Below are 19,749 nucleotides of genomic sequence, written 5' to 3' on the forward strand. Positions count from 1 at the left end.
GCGAGGAAGGACAGGAAAAATAATCAGGTCACACTGCAGATATTTAGAAGAAATCCAGCTTTTGCACAAGGGGTGACATGGGACTGAACATAAAGGAGCTGGTTTGAAAGCTATCAGGCAGGGACGGCTGGGACATGGGGCTGAGGAGGCAAGAGCTGAGCTCCACGCACTGGCTGGGAGCTGCTGGTGAGGCAGAGACAAGCCAGCAGTGCCACGCAGCTGGAGAGCTTGGCAGTGCCACAGGGCACTGTGTGGCACAGCCAGACCCTCACTGCAGGGTGGGACACAGCCTGAGGAAGCCCCACAGCCATTTCCCACCAAACATGTCTGCTGTATCCCCAATGTGCTGGTGGGTACTTTCCAGTTGCCAATAATTATAGCATTCCCTTGGTCTTCTCATTTTAAACTCTCTTTATCCTCTTTATTTCCCCAGTGTTGAGTGTACTGGATGGAAGCCAGTAACAGGCAAGGCCCAGTCCTACCTATACCACCTTGGCCTCTAGCAATCCAAAATTGCTGCATACACCTCTGATTGTCACCCTTGCTCTTGAAGGTGAGAGTCCACGGGCATCCTTCAGAGGCAAGATGAAATGGAGTTCAGAGAGCAGCAAAGACACACCATCTAGATGCTTCTCAGTCCAGTAGCTCCAAGCTAGTGCCCAGGTCAGAGCAGAACTACCATCTATAAACAGCAACCCATAACAATCAGGTTTACTTATGGCACAAAAAAATCAAGCAATTACACAAAAACAACACAGCAAAGTTAACAAGCTATTGTAGCAACCAGTCTGGGGACTCAGAGCAACCCAGCAAGGCAGGACAGATGTTTTCCTCCAGCCCTCCCACAGGATGATACTCAAAATTGGTAGCACCAGCTGATGCCCAGAGCACATTTGGGAATCCCATGCCACCATCAACTGGTAGACTGGTGCTTGAGCAAAGCACCACGATTTGAGTACAGTGTGCTGCAGCACTCACAGGTGTGCTTGACTGCAGTTGCTTTTTCTGCACTGAGAGGACACAGAGACCTGGGTCAGGACTCACAGCCAGCTCCCCACAGGACTGTTGGTGAGGTTTTGTAGTCACAGCCTGGCAAACACAGAGGACGAAGGTATCCAGGAATCACAGCTCTTGCTTTTGTTCACCACACTTCTGTAATTCCACAGCACTCCAGAGGTGCAGTGAACAAGCTGCATCCTTGCATCTGTGTTTTGTATCACAGTGGTGTTTGCAAAGGATGATAGCCCATCAAATCCCTCCTCATCAGCAATCCTCTGCAGACACCACTGAGTATGTCAGAGGCCACTTCCCCTGTTCCAGATGTGTAAACTCCTACGAGCTGGAATTGTGATGAGGAACACCTGGATACATGCCAGCATTTAAATAAGCTGGTGACATCTGGTCAGGGCTGCTGAGGCACACAGATAAACAGGCTGGGCCCGCCACAGAGCAGCACAGCGTGCAGCACCAGAGAGACAGAGATACACAAAGCAGCCCAATTAACTCACCAAACTGAGCAGTATGGGGGCCTAGGGCTTTTGAAGGGGATCTGGGCAGGTCAGGATGTCAGAAACTGGAATACTGTACACAGATACCAGAATTCATATGACAATAACCTACAGTGTCACTTTATGCAATTCTGGTGAGATACAGCTTCTCTTCACATCCCGCCTGACAGTTCCTCTCTGTCTGGCTCAATTCTGTTTCACTGCAGAGCCCAGGGAACTGTGATATATTTATACAAGCTCCAGGGGCCACTCAAGAGAATGCAGAGTGGCATGTGCGTGAGGAGAGCTCCAGGAACCCCCAGGAGCTTGTGAAGATGTTCCCTACAAGGCTTCCTGCTCTCCAAGGCACAGAGAGCCACAGCATGCTTGTCTCCTGCTGTAAGACAGCTTGCAAGCAGGGCTGTAGGAATGCCCATATGCAAGTCCCAAACCATACAGCTATGTTTCAACCTTGAGTATGAGCTCCAGAAAAACAAAAAGGAAAACTAATGCCATTTCCCCTGAGAAATTCCTGCCTCTGAAAATCAGAGCTGCCACATTACCGCTCAAGAAGAAAGGATGTTTTGGCTGGAGTCCAAATTATTAGAGCTTTATAGGCCAAAAGCAAACACATTAAAAGTTCCTGTAAGCCAGCTGGCAGGCAATTATTAAGCAGCTTATCACATTCCCCTCTATCTATAGTTTCTGAAAATAAAATTTATGAGGAAACTCTAGATGGCTTAATTGCAATTACCTAGTGTAGAGGTGAGAAAGGCCAGGAGTCAAGGAATGAGGGTTTTGCACTTTGGAGAAAAGGGCCCAGACACCACGGTAAGCATAATGCATTACCAGGATGAGAGGTCAGGGACACACCAGACCTGAGAAGCTTTGAAAAACTTCAGCCTATTTATCCCACCAAACAGCCACATTTCCTCTCATTTCTCTGCCCATGCTGACTCCAAGCCCCCTGTGCCTGGGAAGGCAGGAAGCCATGGTGTCAGTCCCCAGGATGACAGGGCAGCTTTGGTAACAGCCTGCACAGCAGCAGCACAGCGGGGCTGTGCCTGACCCCAGCAGAGCATGGCAGGGAAAGGGCCTCGGCTCCCGGCTCCTGCCTCCAGCTGGAGGGCAAGTGACAATGAGATCCTACACAACCAGCTAGGTCCAAAACAACTGGCCAATAAAGGGCTCAGCTGTGACGAGGAGCCCAACCCAACACTCAGAGGGACAGTATTTCCAAGATGGACTTGACTTCAGTGCAGCCATGTGACATTAGCCAACATTTCCATGCTGTCCTGTCTCCTTCCCATCTGTTCATGTCACTTATTAAATCAACACACGCTGAGGACTTTTGACCTTTAGGACAAGGCATTTGATTTCCCAGCAGCATCTAGCACTCAGTGCTTCAGTTTCAGACTGAACTAAATGCCCGGGCACCTTTAAAGGAGCGATAACGAAGCTCTGTGACATTTTCACAGGCGTGTAAATGTGCACACAGCAACAAGGCAGTGACCAGGCTGGCAAGGAGAGCCAGACGCTGCTTTGGGCTATGTGGGAAGCAATGCTCCCCCTTCACGCAAACAGACAATAAACTGAAGTGTAGCAGAACAAGGATGCTGTTGTCAAAGCCCATCCCACCCTGGATGGGAACAGGACAGGGTGTTACATGCAAACATATAAAAATACTGCAAATACAACATGGCCTTGAGCTCGGTTCAAATGCATACCTCACAGGATTTGGACTGACTACGGGGTCAAACACAAATCTAGGTCCCAAAGATTCTTATGAGGGCTGTGGAAAAGGGAATGTGTGAATAAGATAGCTTGTGAGCTGGGGACAATCTTCAGAGAAAAGTAGCCATGTGTTCAGGCTTGGCTTTAACTCTGAAATCAACCATTTTTTTTGCTGCCTGACCCTCAGCAAGTCACTTTGATTTTTTGCCATCAAGTCATGTTTACAGTGAACATTTTCCTATTTCCAGTAAAACACAGATGGGAACTGTGTCTCCTTTCATAACCTGTTTACGATGTGAGCTCTTGATGTCCAGTTGTGCAGTGCCACTCTATCAAGCCCTTTTAGCAAGATGCTTTATGGCTTTTTCCAGCTTCTTCTAGCCCCATTGCTTTTCCCCTCCCGCTCATCCCACCCCGCCATATCAAATGGCCAACATGAGCGCCTGGAAAAGCATTTGGCACTGCTTGAGTCCGACATTAAATGCATTCATTAAACAGACAGATGTTTCTCTTTTGAAATTGAGCACTCTGGCACAGTGCAATATTCATTCTGAGTTATGAAGAACCAGGCAGAGGTTAGAGAGATCACAAAGAGAAAAGAGAGACCTACACAAATCATCTTTTGTCATGTTCAGTAACATTTGGTAAGGAGTTTAGGACAACCAGCTTTTAATTCCAGTCTAAGTCGGCATGCTATAAACCACATGCACAGCATGCAAGTTTTACTAGCTAACTTGCACTTCTCTCCAGATGAGAGGAAACGGGGGCAAAAGCACAAAAAAACCCCCAAGCTTTGTGGCCTGTGTGGTGATAGACCAGCAAAGCAAGAGCTCGATTTTCTAGCGCTACCTGTGGGTGACAGGCAGTGCTGGAGGAAAATTTGTGCTTCAGGCTTTGCATTAACATAGTCACTTTTGGAGGGTGGGAGATAAAGAGCAGGAGAATACAACCTAAGAACAACTGCCAACATAGAAAAAAAAAATCTAATAATTTAGGCTGATCCAGGCCACGTTACAAATTCTTTATCCAAAAGGGCATTTTAAGTATCAGCTGTACTAAGCATACACATCCCTTTACCACGTCCAGCATTTTAGGCACTCCCTGCCCAAACACGCTGCAATGAGTGCCATCTCCTCATCCCTCCTTCCAATGCTCTGCCCCAACCCAGGCACCACAGCAGCGTCCCAGACAAGCAGAGCAAGAGCCATCGGGATGGGTCCCACTCAGCAGCAAGCAGGATGGCACCGCTGTGAATCAGGCTGCGTGAGAGGCATCAGCCCTCAACTGTATTTATTTACCCACAAGAATTACCATTCAAAGGATACTCGGTTTGCAGCTACACACCACAAATACAGGGGGAGAAAAATTAACAGAGGGGAAAAAAAAAAAGATACTGCAGCCCTTTAACCGTCATCCGACACAACACTGCTGTAGCGGGGTGCTCATGCAGCCCTTGCTGTTTTACTGCAGCAGCAACAGAGTGGCGATGCGTACAGAACTATGAGCTAAAGGTGAATTACGTGAAGCTGACATCGCTTGTGTGTTTGGAAAGCCAGAATAACGCGGCTAGAGCGGACAAAGCGAAGGAGAAGGCGGGCTGAACGCGATCAAGTCTGTATAGTGCCATCACCCTACCAAAGCCCGCAACTGCCGAGCGCTCGGCGCCGGCTCTGCGGCTGCAGGAGCAGCGAGCCAGCCCGGCAGAGCCGCCCGGCGGGCACGGCGCCGCGCCACCCCCGGAACACCCGCTGCCCGGGGCGGGATCTCTGCTTCCCGCAATGCAGCACCGGGATGCTGCGGGCAGCGCTCCCCGCCACACGGGGACGTACCGCGACCCCGCGGGGCTGCGCGGCGGCTCGGCCGAGCTCCGCAGCCGCCGGAACACTGAGTGCGACAGCTCCGTTAAGGTGCCGGGGCACCGGCGGGCGGCGCGGCAGCTGGGACGGCGCGGCTCGCACGGGCAGCGCCGCAATGGGCGGGCTGAGGCGCACAGACCGGCGCCTGCCCGCCGGCTGGCGCGGGATGCCCGGCCCGTGAAATGGCGGTGAGAGGCCAAGGGGAGCGCGCCGCCGGGACGGGACGGGGCGAGAGGACGCCTGGGGTCCCGCTCCTACCTGCGGCCGCCGGGCGCCGGTGCTCCCGCCGCCATCTCATACCTGCCGCTCCGCCTGCCCATTGGCCCGCCGCACCACCCCCTCGGCCCCGCCCCGCCCGCGCTGCGCCACGCCATTGGCTGCGACCGGCACCGCCCCGCCGCTATTGGCCGGTTTGAACGGGCAACGGCCGATCCGCGCGCACGAGGGGGCGGGTGTGGGGGAACGGCCGCGGGTGCGGCGCGCAGCCTGCTGGGAGTTGTAGGCCGGCGGCGCAGGCCTTCGGCGCTGCCGCCACCCCTCCACTGCAGGGAAACCCACACCGGGCCTGGCGGACCTCGAGCCGGCTCCAAGAAGCACGAGTTACACCATAAACCGCAATTCCCATCTCGGCTTGAGTGTTCTTATCACCGCTCTCCATCAAGGACAAATAGAGAACACAGCCACTGGAAGAGCAGTTTTATTCCCTGTTTTTCCCCTCTGTGGGTGAAAGTGCCTGCAGTGCTCACAGCCAGGGTCTCTCTGGCCCTCTACACTTGCTGCACCTGCAGTGCTCAGGTAGCAACGACAGAAAGAGAACTTGGAAACAACTGAAACTCTAGATTGGAGTGCTGAGGGACTATGAATTAATGTAATATTTTTTTAATTGACTAGGTTTCAGCTGGAGTGGTCCCTTGGCATTTTAAAACTCCACACTTAATTATCTTGCTGCCAATCATTTCAGCTCAAACACCAAAGCTCCTTTTACACTGCTGTCCCCAGGAGGGTTTTCCCATCCCTGCACAATGTGGGTGAGGAATCCCAACTCTGAATGGGGAACCCCGAAAAGCGCTGCAGTGTGCTTCGAGGATGGGGTGGTCCATCTGGCACAGCCCCATGGGGCACATCTGCCCCCAATTTTAAGCTTGAAGAATCAGGGTGGGCATTTGCAACTGTTCCAGCCAGGACTGGGGACAGCGTGTTAGTCCTGCCAGCCTCTCCTCAAGCTGGTATCTGCAAGGGTTGAGAACCCTTTGTGACAATGTCATGGCTAAGTGTAGCTCAATACTAGTACCTCATGCTTTAAGGGGCTCCTGGGTGAAGAAACAGCCTTCAAGGCACCTCCCAGCTTGAGCAGCAAAAGCCAAGCATGTCTCCAGGCTCCCGGTCCCCAGCTTGTGCCTCTCCATGAGTAACTGCAAAGCAGCTGTGGCAGGCAGCTGCAGGAGGCACGACCCCCACCACCCCTCACCTGCCCCATGTCAGAGACGTGCTCAGGCTCCTGAGGGTCCCCAAGCTGCAGCTCTGCTCCCTGCCAGGGGCAGCTGCTGGTGGGGAGCAGGCTTGACTCACAGCCAGCCTTCTCAGGCAGGATGACATCTCCTCACCGAGGTTTCCATTGCATTACATGATTAATTAGCTGATTAACAAGATGTTGTTGCAGTAGAATCCGTTCTCTGGACTCTGGCTCAGGTGAACACCATCCTCTGTGCTAGTAAAACTCTTCTGTTCCATGCAGGCATGTACTAATTGAAGCAACAACATGCAAATAAAGAACAATAGAGTGAGTAAGCTGGAGCTCCCAAATAAATTAGCTACAGCCTCCTCCAGGCCCTGTCCCCAAGGAGAGAAGGGAAAGCAGGAAGACAGACAGCTCTGGTGGGTCTAGAGCCTCAGGTTACAGGTGTTGGTGTCTCAGAAGGTGACTGCTGCCTGTCTCCCCCTGTCCTGCTCTCAGGGGGCCCATCATCAGGCCCATGCTGCAGGCAGCAGAGGAAGATGGTGCAGTGCCTGGTCACAAGGTGCTGCTGGAGAAGCCTGCTCCTGTAGGCCAGGCTGTGAGCTGCCTTCTGGCAGGACGAGCAGCAGCACCTCAACTTGGCCCTGGAGCTCAAGGGTCCCACTGAGAGCACACAGGGACAGCACACAGGGAACAGCATTCCAGACAAGGCTCGACCAGTGTCAATACAAGAGCTCCTCCTCCATCCCAGGCTTTTAAAAGGATCTTGGGGGAAAAAAAAAAACAAAAAACCCAAGCATAAGAAAGCCACAAAACTGAATTTGCAGCCTCCAGAAAGAAGCCTGCAGTAAGAGGCTGAACAAGAACAATCCCTTTAGCTTATTACAGAACTGAGAAGCGTTGCAATTGCAGCATGTAAGCTGCCACAATAGGAAATTACAGAGGGCTGAAGGCTTTTTAATATGAAAGAGGAAGGGAAAGCCATCTACATTCACCAACACACGTTCTTTGCAGTGTGAGCAAAGGGACCGGTATCCACTACCCTCAGCCCTGCTCTCTTCAGCACACTTTGGCTAAACACCATCTTTTTCACTCAGCGTAGAAGTAGCTGAGCAAAACCTGATGCTCAGCCCAATGTGACAGGGCTGAGCAGCTAAAAAGGTTCAGGATTAGTCATGCTGCTCAGGTCTAGCTGGCAGGAAGTGGCCAGAGCAAAGGACTTCTCTCAGCTCTCAAAGTAAGAGAAATGGCAAGGCACAGAGGTTTGCTGTAGCAGTTTTCCAGCCAGTTTGAAGAAATTTGCAGCGAACTGTTTCTGCCCTGCCATTAGGCATGGCTGATATGGGGAAAGTGTCCAGCGGTCAAATGGCAGTCACTTTCTGCTTGGCACAGATCCCCTGGCCATGGTTTTGGGCAGAAGAGTCTGCCAAGGAATTTGGTAAAGAAAGCTGATTGTAAGGACTTCAGCCTCTCTGGCTTTGTTCTAGGGCAGCTCCACATCTCAGCCCTACTGCACATGTGCCCCACTGCTCTGTGCCACAGTGCTGCTCCTGGCAGCCTCCAGGCAAGCCCAATGTGGGAGAGAGAGCTCTGGCCCCAGGTCCAGGCTGATGCTGGTGTGAGCCCTGCAGGATGCAGCCCTGCAGCGGCAGAAGGACCCGCTGCACATGGACAGAAGGCACAGCACAGTTATGTAAGATCTGCAGGGAAGGAGAGGAGGAATCTGGGCCGGGTAAGAACAGAGGATATTTATCAATACAGAGAATTCTTTACATATTACTTGCTCTCACACACGCACACCCATGCCTGTGCCAGGCACAGAAGGGCCATTAGTCCATAATACATCCAAGTGGTGTCCCAGGGAGTCTCAAACAAACGGAGGTCACCTTCAAGAGGACCCCAAGCTGTTCCACTCGGAGGATGCCGTGTCCTTGGGCAGGGGCAGGTGGAACAGCGGAGCGGTCTCAGGAGCGCTGGGACTTCAGACGGTTCCTGCGGCCGGCCTTGGCCCCGCGCTGCGCTCCCTTCATCAGGCCCTTGAACTGGCCCTGCATTTTCGCCCGCTTCCTGCAGGGAGCAAGGAGCAGGAAGCTGGTTTGGTGCAGGCACTGGACACACCTAACGCATGGGGATGCTGCTCCAGACTCCGCAAGGAGTGGCACAGCAGATGACAGGGAGCTGCCAAACCCACCAAAAAAAACCCTAACAAAATGCAGGATCAAACCCATTCCCACTCCTGTGCCCTTCCTGGTTAGTCTCACCTTCTGTTGAGTTTAGCTCTGTTCAGGGGGATGTAGGCATAGGGGTCAAGTTGGCCCTTCTTCTTTACGTCACCTTTACCTTTCTGTGGGAGACAGCGACATGAGAGAAGATGCAGCACCAGGGAAGATGCATGTGTCCCCTTCCAGTGCAACCCTGAGACCTGACTATCCCAAAGACTGTGTTGCAGTGGGGTGCCAGCTGAGCACACTGCCCTGGGAGCTGATTTCCTACCAACATGTTGCTACAGACACCTGCTTTGAGCAGGGAGCAGGAACTGTCCATGGCAAGGACAGGACACAAACTTTGAAATGGGCTGACAGTGCTCAGAGATACCGAGTGTTTGGCAACTCCTCTTGGAGCAGAGATCCCCTCCAACCTTGGTGCTACAGGACCAGACTCCCAGTAAAAATGATGCTTCCTGCCCCAGCAAAGTCCAAGCATCCCCACAGGCAAAGCCTGCAACCCCATGGGTCCCTCACCTTGGATCTATACGCTGCACCAAAGGCTGGCTCCTTGTTCAGCGGCCGATGGATCCCAGAGCCTCCAGCTGGAAAAGAGAATGTGTATTGGAAATGTGCATTAGGAAGAGCATTGCCAGCAGGTCAAGGAAAGGGATCCTGCTCCTCTAACTCAGCCCTAGTGAGGATGCACCTGGAATGTTGTGCCCAGTTCTGGGCTCCTCAGTGTAAGAGACACATGGAGCTCATGGAGCTGGTCCAGTGGAGGATTAAGGGTCTGAAGCATCTCTCTTATGAGGAAAGGCTGAGAACTGGGCCTGTTCAGACCAGAAAAGAGGCACCTAAAAGGGGACCTCATCAATGTCTGTAAGTATCTGAAGGGAGGGTGTGAAGAGGATAGCACCAGGCTCTGCTTGCTGCTGTTGGGCAACAGGACAAGAGGCAATGGCAGAAAGTGATGCACAGCAAGTTCCACCTGAACATGAGAACACATGTTCTTTGCTGTGTGGGTGACTGTGCACTGGAACAGACTGCCTAGAGAGGCATTCTGGAGTCTCCCACAATGGAGATATTCAGGAACCATCTGCATGCAATCATGTGCCATGTGCTCTGGGATGACACACAGTTCTGGCCCTCTGGGGAGTCCCAGACTGGGCACAGGCAGAGGACTTACCTCTATACTGAGAACAGGTTCCAGCCTCAGCTTCCTCATCGTCTGGCTCCTCTCTGAACCGACGCTTCTGACTTTTCTTCTGCAGAAAAAGACAGCAGGAACCCTGCAGCTGGCTTGGCCTTACAGTTCTGCCCTCCCATCCACCCCCAGCCTCCTGCATCCTCCCACAGGCACCGAGAGACTTTCCAGACAGCACATCCCCATCCCAGACAACTTCCTGCATCCCTCCAAGCAGCTGGCAATTGCCTGGTGTCCCCACTGGCCTTCTGGGCAGAGCTGCAGCTGCCATGGCACAGGCAGCAGTTTGGCAAGGATGAGTTCCCTCAGCATCTCCTCAGGACCACGAGCCCCATACTCACACTGCGGAGCCCCACATCTTGCAGCACATCTGCCATCTCCTCATCTGCTCCTGTGGTACAGGATAAGAAGGTCAGTGTGTGATGAGGGTATGGGAGAGCATTCCCCAAGATTCCACGTGCAGGTGGCAGGATGAAAACCATTCAGAGACCCAGAGCAAGTCTAGAGTGGCCCCTGTCAGCCCAGGTAGTACCTTTGGCTTCATCATCATCCAGCTCCTCTTCCTCTTCATGGATGATCAGGCGTCCATCCTCAGACATCTGGAAATCATGGCTCACTCCTTTGGACCGCTTGGGGCCTGGCTTGGTGGCTGCTCACAGAGAAATGGGTCAGGGCCTGGAGAAGGATCCAATTCTGGGGGCAGCAACCCCCAGAGCCCCTATGCATTGCAGCAGCCCCTGCCCCATCTGTCCCACCCCAGCCTCATCTGAAGCTCCACTCCTTACCCAGCACCCGCTGGGACACATTAGGGTCCAGGAAGTTGAGTGGCTCATCATCTTCCCCTTCCTTCAGCCATGCCTGGCCCTTCTGCCGTGCTTGCTTCCTCCACTCCTTGCTCCGATGCCTTTCTTCCTCTTCCTCCTCCTCATCCTCTGAGTCAGCCAGGATCTCCTCCATACTGGTCAAAAGGTGGAGAGGATGAAGGAAAATGGATTAAGCCCAGGGGTGCACCCTGCCCCACAATGAAGAGCAGCCCTGGAGATGTCTCCAACACTTCTAGAAGCACCAGCTGAGCAGATGCAGTGCCAAGCCCCATGTGGGGGCTGCTCTTTCTTCACCCTGAGCCCATCTTCACCTGTCTCCTCTGGGCTGTGGTGGTGGTGCCTCCTCCTCATCCATATCCGCAGCTGCCTTCTTCAGGGCACGCTGCTTGCGGCTCCGGGATTCCGCCTTGCGGATGTTCACCAGTACCTTATGGTACTCGGCTGGCAGCAGCCCCTTCACCAGCTCAAAGCTGAGGAAACACACAGAGAGCAGTCAGCACCCACCTTCTCCTGCACTGCTTCCCAGAAAGCCCCCTCACCACCCCAGGAGACCCTGGCTTACCCGAACTTGCGGATGAACTTGATGAAGAGGTTTCGCAGCTTCATACGGAAGTGGCGTCTCATGTCATCCGAAAGGTTCCCCACAGCCTCCAGCTGTCAGGACAGAGACTCTCAAGACCACAGCACACCTGCCTTGGGGACCCAGCCTCCCAACCTTTATCTGCATGGCCACCTTGTTCACCCTGTTGCCATCTCTCCATGCCTGCCCCAGGTAAGGCCATGGGGAGGTGTCCATGCTTGGCAGTGCTAGTTCATGGGGCTTTTCTGGCACGTCTATGCCAGGATGCAGGAGAGGAGCCTCCTCGCTGCCATCTCAGCCACTGAGATCAAGGTTGTTTCCTTGGCTCCCAGGGAGAGTGCAGCTGGAGATGCTCCCGTCTGCCCAAGGCAGACACAGCTCTGCCCCACCACCCTCCTCAAGGCATCCCGTGCGTGATCTCACCATTGTCTGGACATGCTTGGCCAGGAGCTTGGTGTCCACCAGCAGCAGTGTGACCTTCAGGAATCCCAGGGCTGCCTTGACCACATCCCGAGTGCGGGAGGCCAGCAACAGGCAGATGTTCTGCAGGAGCTGCTCCACCACACTGAACTCCAGGTGATCTGCAACCATGGTGGGACTCAGCCACAGATGGCTTCCTCCTAGCACCCACCTCCCCAAAGGGCTCTGCCTCATCCCCCCCAGCCCTCCTGCTCACCTTTGAACTCGAAGAACAGGCGGGTCAGTGCCAGCACAGTGCAGCTGATCATGGTGACTGAGCCAGTGAGCCCCACGTAGATCAGGAGCAGGAACCGCTGCATAGCCTCTGCAAGAGGGGGATGACTCAGGGCCTGACTACGCTGTGTCCAGCAGCATCCCTGGACCATTTTAGCAGAATGCTCGGCATGGGTCTGACCTCCCTAGGGCCAGAGTGGCCGTGGGGCTGAGCAAGCAGAACAGAAGCTCACCTTCAGGGGTGGGTCCAAAGCGGATGAAAGCATGGCCCATCTCCACGAGCAGCATGAAGGCGTTCTTGCGGGCCCCCACTGACACCTCCTTGGTGCACAGGATGACCTGAGGAACACAGGCGTGTCACCACTGCTGCCACTACCACAGCCAGAAGCAGCCAGCTCGTCACAGGACCATGCTCACCTCTGGGACCAGGGCAGTGACAAAAGGCTCGTGCTCTGCAGATAGCTGCTTCACAATGTGGAACAGGCATTTCAGCCGTGGCTGGGGAAAGAAACAGACCAGCACTGGTACACCCAGGGACACACACCTGGTTACCCCTGCCACCCACCCCATCCCTTCCCTTCCAGCAGTGGCTGATCACCACCACCACAGCCCCTGTTCTCACCCTCTTGGCCGGGGACGCTGCGCTCTTGAGCGAGTCCAGCAGTGCTGTCTGTAGGTCCTGGAGGTGGGAGTGGACGAAGGCCTGGCAGGGAGCGTGGGGAGCAGCACACACCTCCTCCAGCACACGATACGCCTTCTTCTGCATGCTACGCTCTTTGCTCTGCAGGGACAGGCAACATGCTCCCACTGTCAAGGCAGCCCCTCACCATGGTGTCTGAAGGGACACCAGCACCCCACACCATCCAGCAGAGACCCATCCCTATGGCAGCTGCTCAGTCCCTAGGAGTGTGGGACCAAGCTGGCAGCAAGCAGAAGGTGCCCCAATGCAGCCCCAGCACCTCTCAGGGCTGAGGACCAACTCACCTGGAGGGAAGGCTGGATGGTACGGTACAAGGAGTCCAGGGACTGCTCATCAGCATAGGGTGCCATTGCCACTACCAGGTCTAGGATGGAGAGTCTGCAGCAGAGAAGGACATACAGCTGCAGCTTTTAACTGTGGCATCACATCCTGACCAAGCTGGGACACCAGCTGCGAGTCACATCAAGTGCACAATGGTGTCAAAGCCCACACAGGACAATGCCCTAGTGCTGCTCACCAGGAGCACACCAGGAGTTTTACCCATCAGCATCAGCTCCCAGGTTACCTGGCAAACTCAGAGCTCTCAGGACTGGTCAGCTTTGCACTGGCTTTCTCCAGGAATCCACACACCATCTGCAGAACAGGCACGGAGAGCAGGATCAGAACTGATTGAAGTGAGTGCTTTTACAAGAGTTCACAATCCACCTGGCAAACAAGTTGCTAAAGGACTTTGTAGAGACCAGAAGCACCAGTAAGTCAAAAAAAGACCTGGACAAATTCACAAGGAGCTTGTGCACGATGGGTGAGATGTAAGACTGGGGAATCCCAGAACGTGGGCTGGAGAGGTCTCCCTGCCCAGGAAGGCAGGAAGAGCTGCTCTTGGATTGAAGCCTTTCTTCCTGTCCTCTTCAATCAGGCCTGCACCAAAGCCCCATCAGACTGAGTCTGGCTGGGAGAGACTGGCTCGAGCCAGGACAGCTTGCCCCAGTGCCCCACAGGCCCCTCACCTGAGGATCCGTGATGGTCAGGTAAGCACGGACGGTGTCCAGCACAGAGCGGCGCTGAGCACTTGTGCCCCCATCCTCCTCGGGTTGGCTGTACACATTGAACAGGATGGGCAGGAAATTTTTGGCAAAGCGACCCACTTCTGCTCGCTCCGCATCTAGGGAAAGGATGACAGGGGGCTACAGATCAGCATTTGCCCTCCCACAGGTGGCAGGAACCCACAAGGACCTGTTTGCCCCCCAACCTGTCTCGCAGCCTTTGTGGATGAGGGTGCGCAAGGCCTGGCACACAGTGGGGCGGAGATCTGGGCGCTCACTGATAGCCATGCCCAGGGTGCGGGCCAGCCCCTTGAAGGCCCCCAGCACATCTGTGGGATGGGTGCAGAAGCCAGGAAGCAGAGTCCAGACCTGGAAGGTAAAATTAAAAATGGGAGGCCACAGTCTTTGCCCAAGTCACTGCTCCCCAGCCTGGTACCACGGGTACACTATGGCAAGACTCCCAGGCACTGCTTGTTACCTGCCACTGCAGCGTGTCATAGATCTTGGCCTCCACACTCTTCCCAGCCTGGGTAAACTCTAGGGCTGCAGAAGAGAAAGAGATGAGCGGAGCAGAAGACGTTGCAAAGCCTTGCTTCACCCCAGGGCAGAGAAGGGAGGTCCCACCCTGGACTGCTGAGGCCCCTAACGTGCTGCTCTCCTCACCTCTGCTTTTCAGGGCAGCTGCCAAAGGCAAGAAGTAACTGGTGAAGAAGCCAAGCCGTGCACCCTGCACGTTGTCTCGCAGCACCGGAAGGAGCCAGCTGCGGGGGAAATCCAGTGTCTCCCTGGGGAGGAAAGGCATGGGTCAGGAGGGTGTGGGGCACTGCCACAGGCAGGCACAGGGCACCTTCACCCAGCCCCAAAGCTGGGCACAGGTAGGCTTAACAGCCACACCTGCAGCACTGCATGGGGACTGAATGGGAACATATAGCTGCAAAGCTGCTACCCCATGATTGTACTCACTCCTTGCCATTGATCTCCAGGGGCACAGCTTCCAGTAGCACCTCAGGACCCATGGTGCTCACAGCAGCCCCCACTGCCTGGTCCACTTCAGCAGTGTAGGGAAAGTGTGGGGAGAGACGCAGGTCACACAAGGACTGGAGACACTGCGGGAACAGGGCAGCACAGTCAGAGAAGAGCCATGTGCACAGGTCTGGCACATATCACTCTGCCTGCCAAGGGATGCCAGCTGCCCTGCACATCCCTGTGCCCGGTTTCTGAGAGCTGTGCACGCTCTGGCCACAAACGGACAACAGAGCAGGGCAAACAGCATGGCCCTGCTCCAGCTCGACGGGGCAACACAGCCTGGACAGCAGCACAGCCACCCCACCAGCCTCTATGGATGAATCTGTGCCCTTTTAGCCTGGCTCACCTTCCTCATGATGGGATGGCACTGCTTCCCGCATGTCTCAAAGAATATTTCCAACACTCGCAGAACTTCATCCCATGCTGCATGGAAACGGTATGTCAGCCCTTCCTCCACTGATCTGGGGAGAAGAAAGAAGATGGTCACACTGACAGTATTCAGGGTGCCTGCCAGGCCTGCTAGGACTGGGCAGAGGCTGGTCAGAGCTCAGCCAGACCCATGGGCAGCCCCTCCCACATTGCTGCTCCTCACCTGAACATCTTGCACAGGTAGGCAGCAGGGACTGGGGCAGATGCAGACACAGTGCCCACATCTTCCATGTGGGGAGCAATGCACTCATTCAGGATGGTCTGCAAGGGCAAACAGGAAAAATGGGACAGCTGTTGGACCACAGAACCCCCAGTCCCACATGCACAGAGGGGCATACCACTTGCTGGCAAGCCCCAAGCCCCATGGCAGAGCCCCCCACAAGGCCCAGGATATCCACGTGGGGAGAAGTGTCTGAGTGTGGTACCTCCAGGGTCTGTGCTGCTGCTGATACCACCTGGGAGTGTGGGGAGAGGAAGCAGTTCATGGCAGCAGAGAAGAGCCGAGGCAGGTGAGCCCAGCACAGGTCCCTCTGCAGCCTGGAGAGGAAAGAAAGGCCAGATTAGAGAGCAAGCAGCCACCTCTCCCCTCACCCAGCCATGGCCCCCGTCTGCACCTGCCCAGGTTGATGTGTGCCCGCTCCATGGTGGACAGCCACGTCAGCAGCGGCTGCAGGTCACTCGTGCTGGGCACGTAGTCGTAGAGAGCCTGCAGAAGCAGAAGGTTGGGTAGGTGGGTGGGTGCTGTGCAACGGCCAGCTCTGTCCCTCCCCACACTGGTGCCCCACACTCACAGTGATGATCTGGGCATTGAGCTCAGCTGGCAGGCAGGCCACGCTGGCCTGGGCGCTGAAGAGGCTGTGGAAAGCTTGCATGGCACACGCTGTCACCAGCTGCAAAGGACATGGTGTCAGGAGAGAGGGCTCTGCTTTGAACCCACTGTCCCCCTATCCCAAACCAGGTTCTGCCCTGGAAAACCCAGCACTATTGCAACTATGCTGCATCTGCATAGCCTCCCTCTTCCATAGCAGTAAGGCCAGAAAGCTGTCCTGGGTTCTTTTCCATTTGCATCTGCATTTCCAGGCTCCCAAGTGACAGCTGAGAGAATGTGATCCCTTTCAGAGTGTAGCCCATGGGGAAAGGGTCTGTCCTTGTCATCCCTGGAGGAGGAACACTCACCACATGGCTGAGGGTCATGACTCGGAGCAGGGTCTCACAGCAGGTCTTCACCACAGCTGCAGGGAAGCAGGGCAGCACGTCCCGCAGCAGGGCAAGGACATGCAGGGTGGTGGTGGCCTCCTTGGCACCTACAGGAGCAGAGCAACCTCTGAGCCTGTGGGACACCACAGCAAAGCCCTGCCCAAGGCAAAGCCCCATGACAGCAGTGGGGCTGACCCACAGAACCAGGGTGAACACTCCCCTAACTTCTGGGAACAGGAAAGCACCAGAATGGCTGAGGAGGCTTCAAAACACCATTGGTGCCCCAAAGATATCTCATACCCTCCCCAGCAATCCAATGTGCTGCAATCTCTCCTCTTCCCTCCATATTCTTATTCTCCCACAGTGGCAGAGTCCCCCACATGCAGCTACAGACCCCATGCTGCAGTGCCCCACACCTCCAGCTTTTTCAATCTCCTGCACACAGAACTTGGCGGTGGAGGGTGCTGCAGGGTGATGTTCAGGGGCTGCATCGCCAAACATGAACTCGCTGCCCCTCAGGACAGAACACACGCCATACTGCGCTGCTTTCCGCACCTGGGGGAAGAAGAACCCAGGTGAGCAGAAACTACAGACCTGGGGGTACAGCCATCCCCAGAAACAAACCCCAAAAGCAGCATCATCTCCTTCCAGAAGAACTGGGCTCTCACCTTGGGCTTGGTATGAACACAAAAGCTCAACAAGCCATGATACACCTGCAGGGTGACAGGGTAGCTCCAGGCTGCCAAGTCTTGCTTTCGTAGCAGTGTGGCCAGGCAAGAGAGGACCTATGACAAGGAAGCAGCAGGGGCATTAGTATCACCCCAGAGAGACATCTTCCTTTCACTGCAAGGGCCCCAGGCTGAGCACCCAGCACCACCCTACAGCAGCAGCCTTGACCCCAGCACTCAGCAGACCCGGGCAGAGCTGACACGGCTGGCTGCCTCTTGGCTACTCACCCATCGCAGGGCAGAGGTGGAGCTGCTGCAGGCCTGTGAGGACACGATACTCATGAAGGCTTTTGAGGCATCTGAGAACTTTTTAATAAGAACAGGGCTCGGGACCCTGCCAGGAGAAGGGAACATATCAGTAGGGTGAAGAGCAGACAGCTGGTAGCAGTCACAAAGGGGACTGCATCACCAGCTTAGCCCAACTGGATTTCTTCCCCAGCCTGGGGAGGGAGGACAGCACCAATCCCTTTTCCATGATGGGGTCTGGTAGCTGTCTCTGCTTCTCTGCCAGCCACTCACCGCTTTAGGACAAGGTTAAGCAGGTAGGCGACAGCAGACAGCGACTCAGGGGACTCCACTGCCTCCAGCGTGGTCATCTGGGAACAGAAGGTGGCTAAGTGATGGGGTGCAGGGGGACACACCAGGCCAGCCCTTCCCCAATGCCTGGGGAGGGGGAAATGAAACGAGGAGCAGTCCAACAGCATCTCTGCTGAACAAAGCCACTCAGGCTACAAGCACAGCACCTTTCTCTATCCCTCCCCAGAGCCCACCCACGCTGCCAGCAGCAGCTCCCCTCACGTGCCTTCCACACAACCAGCACTCACCAGTGCAGCAAAGTATTCCGTCTCGCTCTCCGTGCCCCCCCGGGAACGGATCACCTCTGTCACAGCCGCCAGCACGGCACAGATCTGTGAGCAGCCAGCAAAGCAGGTCAGCATCTCTCAGCCTCACAGCCAGGGCCCATCCCCTTCCCCAGCCCTGCTCCCGTCCGCACCTCTTTGTGAGCAGCAGAGCTGGATTCCCAGAAGCGCTGCACCTTGCTGAAGGTGATGTTAGTGCAGTCGCTCAGCCCGCTCAGGAAGGTGCCAGAGGACTTGTCCGTGGCAGCCCCGTCAGCACTGTCCTCCTCCGTACGGAGCTGCGCGCTGCCACTCGCCCGCTGCGGCCGCAGGGACCCCGACTGCAGCTCATTGTGCAGCTTCACTGCATCCACCGTCAAGTTACTTTTCTCTGCGGGGGTGAGATGTGTCAGAACAGAGAAGTCACATTGCTCCACCGTTCACCCCGAAATCCCCCGTGCTCCCCTTCCCTCCCAGACTGGCTTGGCTGGGGCTCATATCCAGCATGTGGAATACAGGTGCTGCTTCACCCCAGTGAGCAAAAGCACATCAATAACTGTAAAGAGCTCCTCAGAAAGAAACTAGAGCACAGTCCAGTCATCTCTGATGGAAGAGAGCATCGTGTCCATGCAAATGTGTGCCGGTGTGCCAAGGCTTTAACACTAAGGTGCTTCTTGTACTCTGCCCTGTTTATCTTCTTCCACCTGAAGCCCTAGCAACCAGACAGCCAGAACAGATGGTGCATGTTCCTGTGAGTCCTAGACATCAGCCTGCAGCCAGCATCTACATGAGATGCTGAGATGAGATTTCCTTGGCCAGGCATCTGCATGAGATGCATGATAAATATTTCCTTGGCCAGGAGCAGCCGGTGTTCTCGCAGTGCCTGGCACACTTTGGTTTATCTTCCCCATCATGTGGCCGCCTGAATGTTAGTTTGTCACACTCCTCATCACACCAGACACCACAGCAGCACTTAGAGGCATGGCCGTGGGCTTTGGGGAGCTTTGCAGGGCGACAGGCACTGCGGCATGCGGCGCCCCATTCTGCTGCTGAGGCCCGGTGTCACTACGAGGTTGACTCCTTACGCCGTGGCCTCCGTTGTACTCTCAGGTTTACTGCCTCTGCCTACCCCGGAACTGCCAGCGGCTCCGCTCTCACTCCTGCCCCAGCCCCCGCTCCCGGAGGACCCCAAGATCCACCCCACAGCCCTCAGCGGCCCTGCACCCCTCCGGGAAGAGCCGGGACGTGTCAGGAGCCGCCTGCCCCTGCCCTTACCCGCCGGCCGGCTGCAGAAGCGGCTGCGTGCAGCCAGACGATGCTGGCGGGTCTCGGGGTTGGAGTCGCTGCTGTGGCCCTTCCGCCAGCGCTTCAGCTTGGCCGCGGCTCCCGAGCGGAGCCTCCCGCTCCGCGCCATGCTGGACCCGGCTCCACGTGCGGCCGCGCCCACAGCCCGCTTTCCGCTTCCGGCGCCAGCCGCCATCTTTAATGAGGGCAGCCATCAGGGCAGGCCGCGTCCCGGCGGAGCGGGCGAGAAGCGGTGTCGTACCCAATCAGGGCTGAGATGGGAGACCCGAGGGGCGCAGGGGCAGCCACCGACAAGAGCCCACCAGACATCCCCGTGCCCAAGCCCCGGCCCTGCGAAACCGCTCAGACCAAGCCTGTGGCCACGGGCGAGGAGTCACGTGTTACTGCGTGTCGTAACGTCACGGTGACGCCACACCCTGAAGGTCGCACCGCCCTTCGCGG

General features: G+C 55.6%; 2 protein-coding genes across 4 annotated transcripts in view; both read right to left on the minus strand.

Annotated features, from left to right (window-relative positions):
• The window catches only part of ARHGAP19 (Rho GTPase activating protein 19), a 28,083-nt gene extending 19,967 nt beyond the window's left edge, over positions 1 to 8,116 (minus strand). For 2 of the 3 annotated variants that reach the window (XM_041460955.1, XM_041460953.1), the window contains exon 1: positions 6,546 to 8,116. In XM_041460955.1, the coding sequence (XP_041316889.1) occupies positions 6,546 to 6,673 (128 nt within the window). In that variant the 5' untranslated portion in view covers positions 6,674 to 8,116. Of the gene's footprint in view, positions 1 to 5,335; positions 5,402 to 6,545 lie in introns of those variants that run through there. The other variant, XM_041460954.1, reaches the window with a different exon arrangement.
• A 145-nt stretch (positions 8,117 to 8,261) lies between these two features.
• RRP12 (ribosomal RNA processing 12 homolog) lies at positions 8,262 to 19,695 on the minus strand. The gene is made up of 34 exons (XM_041460952.1): positions 19,279 to 19,695; positions 18,159 to 18,394; positions 17,989 to 18,072; positions 17,684 to 17,760; positions 17,393 to 17,498; positions 17,105 to 17,221; positions 16,853 to 16,991; positions 16,416 to 16,543; positions 16,031 to 16,129; positions 15,854 to 15,945; positions 15,665 to 15,776; positions 15,403 to 15,500; positions 15,157 to 15,271; positions 14,748 to 14,890; positions 14,448 to 14,569; positions 14,263 to 14,327; positions 13,991 to 14,153; positions 13,749 to 13,903; positions 13,307 to 13,374; positions 13,026 to 13,119; positions 12,664 to 12,822; positions 12,459 to 12,539; positions 12,275 to 12,380; positions 12,025 to 12,132; positions 11,772 to 11,929; positions 11,331 to 11,422; positions 11,080 to 11,238; positions 10,730 to 10,902; positions 10,477 to 10,593; positions 10,286 to 10,335; positions 9,927 to 10,005; positions 9,275 to 9,342; positions 8,795 to 8,877; positions 8,262 to 8,600 (listed from the first exon to the last, which is right to left on the minus strand). The coding sequence occupies exons 1-34, from the start codon at positions 19,481 to 19,483 to the stop codon at positions 8,498 to 8,500; spliced, it is 3,954 nt and encodes a 1,317-aa protein (XP_041316886.1). The 5' UTR covers positions 19,484 to 19,695; the 3' UTR covers positions 8,262 to 8,497.
• Between the last annotated feature and the right edge of the window lie 54 nt (positions 19,696 to 19,749).

Source organism: Pyrgilauda ruficollis, unplaced genomic scaffold (genome assembly GCF_017590135.1).
Source record: "Pyrgilauda ruficollis isolate IOZ18807 unplaced genomic scaffold, ASM1759013v1 scaffold15, whole genome shotgun sequence".
In the NCBI taxonomy this organism is placed as follows: domain Eukaryota; kingdom Metazoa; phylum Chordata; class Aves; order Passeriformes; family Passeridae; genus Pyrgilauda; species Pyrgilauda ruficollis.

What these genes read in the sequence shown, in the direction of transcription:
- RRP12 (XM_041460952.1), bottom strand. Translation starts at nt 19,483, where the DNA reads ATGGCGGCTGGCGCCGGAAGCGGAAAGCGGGCTGTGGGCGCGGCCGCA. An exon ending in GCCATCCCATCATGAGGAAG is followed by an intron (nt 14,891 to 15,156) that starts GTGAGCCAGGCT and finishes CTGTTCCCGCAG; the next exon opens with TGTCTCCAGTCCTTGTGTGA. An exon ending in GGATGATGATGAAGCCAAAG is followed by an intron (nt 10,336 to 10,476) that starts GTACTACCTGGG and finishes CCTGTACCACAG; the next exon opens with GAGCAGATGAGGAGATGGCA.